Source organism: Dipodomys merriami, unplaced genomic scaffold, assembly GCF_024711535.1.
Source record: "Dipodomys merriami isolate MVZ:Mamm:240054 unplaced genomic scaffold, mDipMer1.0.p SCAF_1, whole genome shotgun sequence".
NCBI classification, from domain to species: Eukaryota; Metazoa; Chordata; class Mammalia; order Rodentia; family Heteromyidae; genus Dipodomys; species Dipodomys merriami.
The window spans coordinates 8,935,396-8,937,391 of NW_027202270.1; the positions used below are offsets into that span (position 1 = coordinate 8,935,396).

A 1,996-nucleotide genomic window follows, 5' to 3' on the forward strand; every position below is an offset into this window, starting at 1 on the left:
GGCTCTGAGGCTCCTCCTGAAAGTCCTTTCCTGACTACAGCCCCTCCAGATCAGGATGGCTAGCACACAAACAAATCATCCGTGACTCTAAATTCATGGTCCATTTAAACCCTTGATTGAGTTCTATTGCTTCTTAGTGTAGACCAGGAAATAGCAATCTGTAAGATTAAATGATTATATTTAAAATCTCTCTCTTTTCCCCCCAAGTCTTCATGTCCTTCTTTTAAATTTTTAAAAAAATTTTGTATTGTAAAAATACCATACAGAAGGGTTACAATTACATGGGCAAGGTAATGAGTACATTTCTTATCAAGCATTGTTGCCTCCTCCTTTGTTTCCCCTTTACGTCCCCCCCCCCCCAGCCAAAGTTGTAAAGTTCGTTTTTCTTTTCTTTTTTTTTTTTTTTGGCCAGTGACAGCAATACCGGTCACCTTTTATTGAGAAGTAATTGTCTCAGAATGTGAAAGGACTCCCCTGTGATTAAGTTGACAGATGGGAGCCAGGCTAGACAGCATCCATCAAGAATGCAGGTAGCCTTATGGGCTCTTCAGTGGTACTTGCGATGCCTTTCATGTTTAAGCTCCCTGTAGCAATGGCAGTAGTTGAAAAGTACATAGTAAGCCAGCACCATGTTGATCCCAGCGATGCTCCCTTTCTTCACATTGATGTACTTGTTGAAGTACCGGTCATAAACTCTCCAAAATGCTCCAGCAATGCCTTTTGGGGTGAAGTCCCGCATCAAAATCCAGTTTGGCAGCTCTACTAGTTTGACATCCATTCGTTTCTTTTCCTTCAGTGGTACTATTGACGCCATCTTGGAGTCCTGCTCTAAAGTTCGTTTTTCGACATAACGACTTGTACATCTCATTGTTGCAGTGGGTCCACCTGTAGCCCTATTTAAACAGTTTGTTTTTGCCCTTCCCCTCCACAAATTATACCACCATCAAATACAATGAAAGCAGGGACTATAGGGTCATTCAAAGCAACAAAGAAATCATCTTATAACTATGTTAGAAACAATCACAAGAAAGAAAAACATTTGAATACTTTTCTTGGAGTTCATTTCACCTAACATTGACATATCTGACCTTAAGTCTTCATGTACTTCTTTTAATTTTTGACGAGAGAAAGAAATCTCAATCTTTTTGTGAGAAACCACTTTTAGAACACAATTCCTTCAATCAAGGAATAGAAAACTCTGTCTAGTTGTTGGCGGAAGTTCTTAAGTGCTTGCTGTTAACGGGTGTCCTCATCTCTGTGTTCTGGGATGAATGATTGAGACTGGCATTGATCTGCTGGCTCGGCTATTGATCATCTTTGTATGAATGGCAGGAATTAGAGGCATCAGATTGGGATGGGATCTGGGGTCAGAGGGTAAACAAATGAAGAGAGAAAAGATGGAAGAATGTACTGACAATATTTGATGTACATATATGAAAACAGAACTAGGGAAATTGAAGGGATAGGTAGGTTTGGGAGGTATGGGCGAGAACGATGATCAAGATACATGATACTCCTAAACAGATATGTTGAATTGACACCCCTTGTAGAACTGCTTTAAAATGGTAATATTAACAAAAGAATTCCTATGCAGGCCTTTGCCTATGCTTGTCTAGGTAACATGGAGTCAACAAGATCTTTTAAAGAATGATCATTGTCCTCCATTTTTATCTGGAAGGGTCTGTGTTAGCATCATTGTTGCTTTTTGGAGGTCTGAAGACCACAGACTTCTACATTTACAACAGTTTTATACAGTTAAAAGGTTAATGCATACTATGATATATGTGGCCCCTGACAGAATATTACAGATATTAGAATTTAGAACTATTTAATTAGGATTTTGTTCTCGTGTTCTTCTTTATATATAAGAGTTGAGTTAAGGATTTTGTTAATTAATTGATATAAAGGCAGAGTAGATCAATAACTCGGCATAGGTGAGTTGCAGGTAGCCTCTTAATTTCAAAAATTTATTGCATGCTTTTACATTCAGGGTTGA

The 1,996-nt window shown here is 38.5% G+C and overlaps 1 protein-coding gene across 1 annotated transcript; it reads right to left on the reverse strand.

The window, feature by feature from the left end:
* Positions 1 to 525: 525 nt before the first annotated feature.
* Positions 526 to 822, reverse strand: LOC138827996 (ATP synthase subunit f, mitochondrial-like). Its single transcript, XM_070023612.1, has one exon. The coding sequence runs from the start codon at positions 812 to 814 to the stop codon at positions 548 to 550; it is 267 nt and encodes an 88-aa protein (XP_069879713.1). The 5' UTR covers positions 815 to 822; the 3' UTR covers positions 526 to 547.
* Positions 823 to 1,996: the final 1,174 nt, after the last annotated feature.

What these genes read in the sequence shown, in the direction of transcription:
- LOC138827996 (XM_070023612.1), bottom strand. Translation starts at nt 814, where the DNA reads ATGGCGTCAATAGTACCACTGAAGGAAAAGAAACGAATGGATGTCAAA.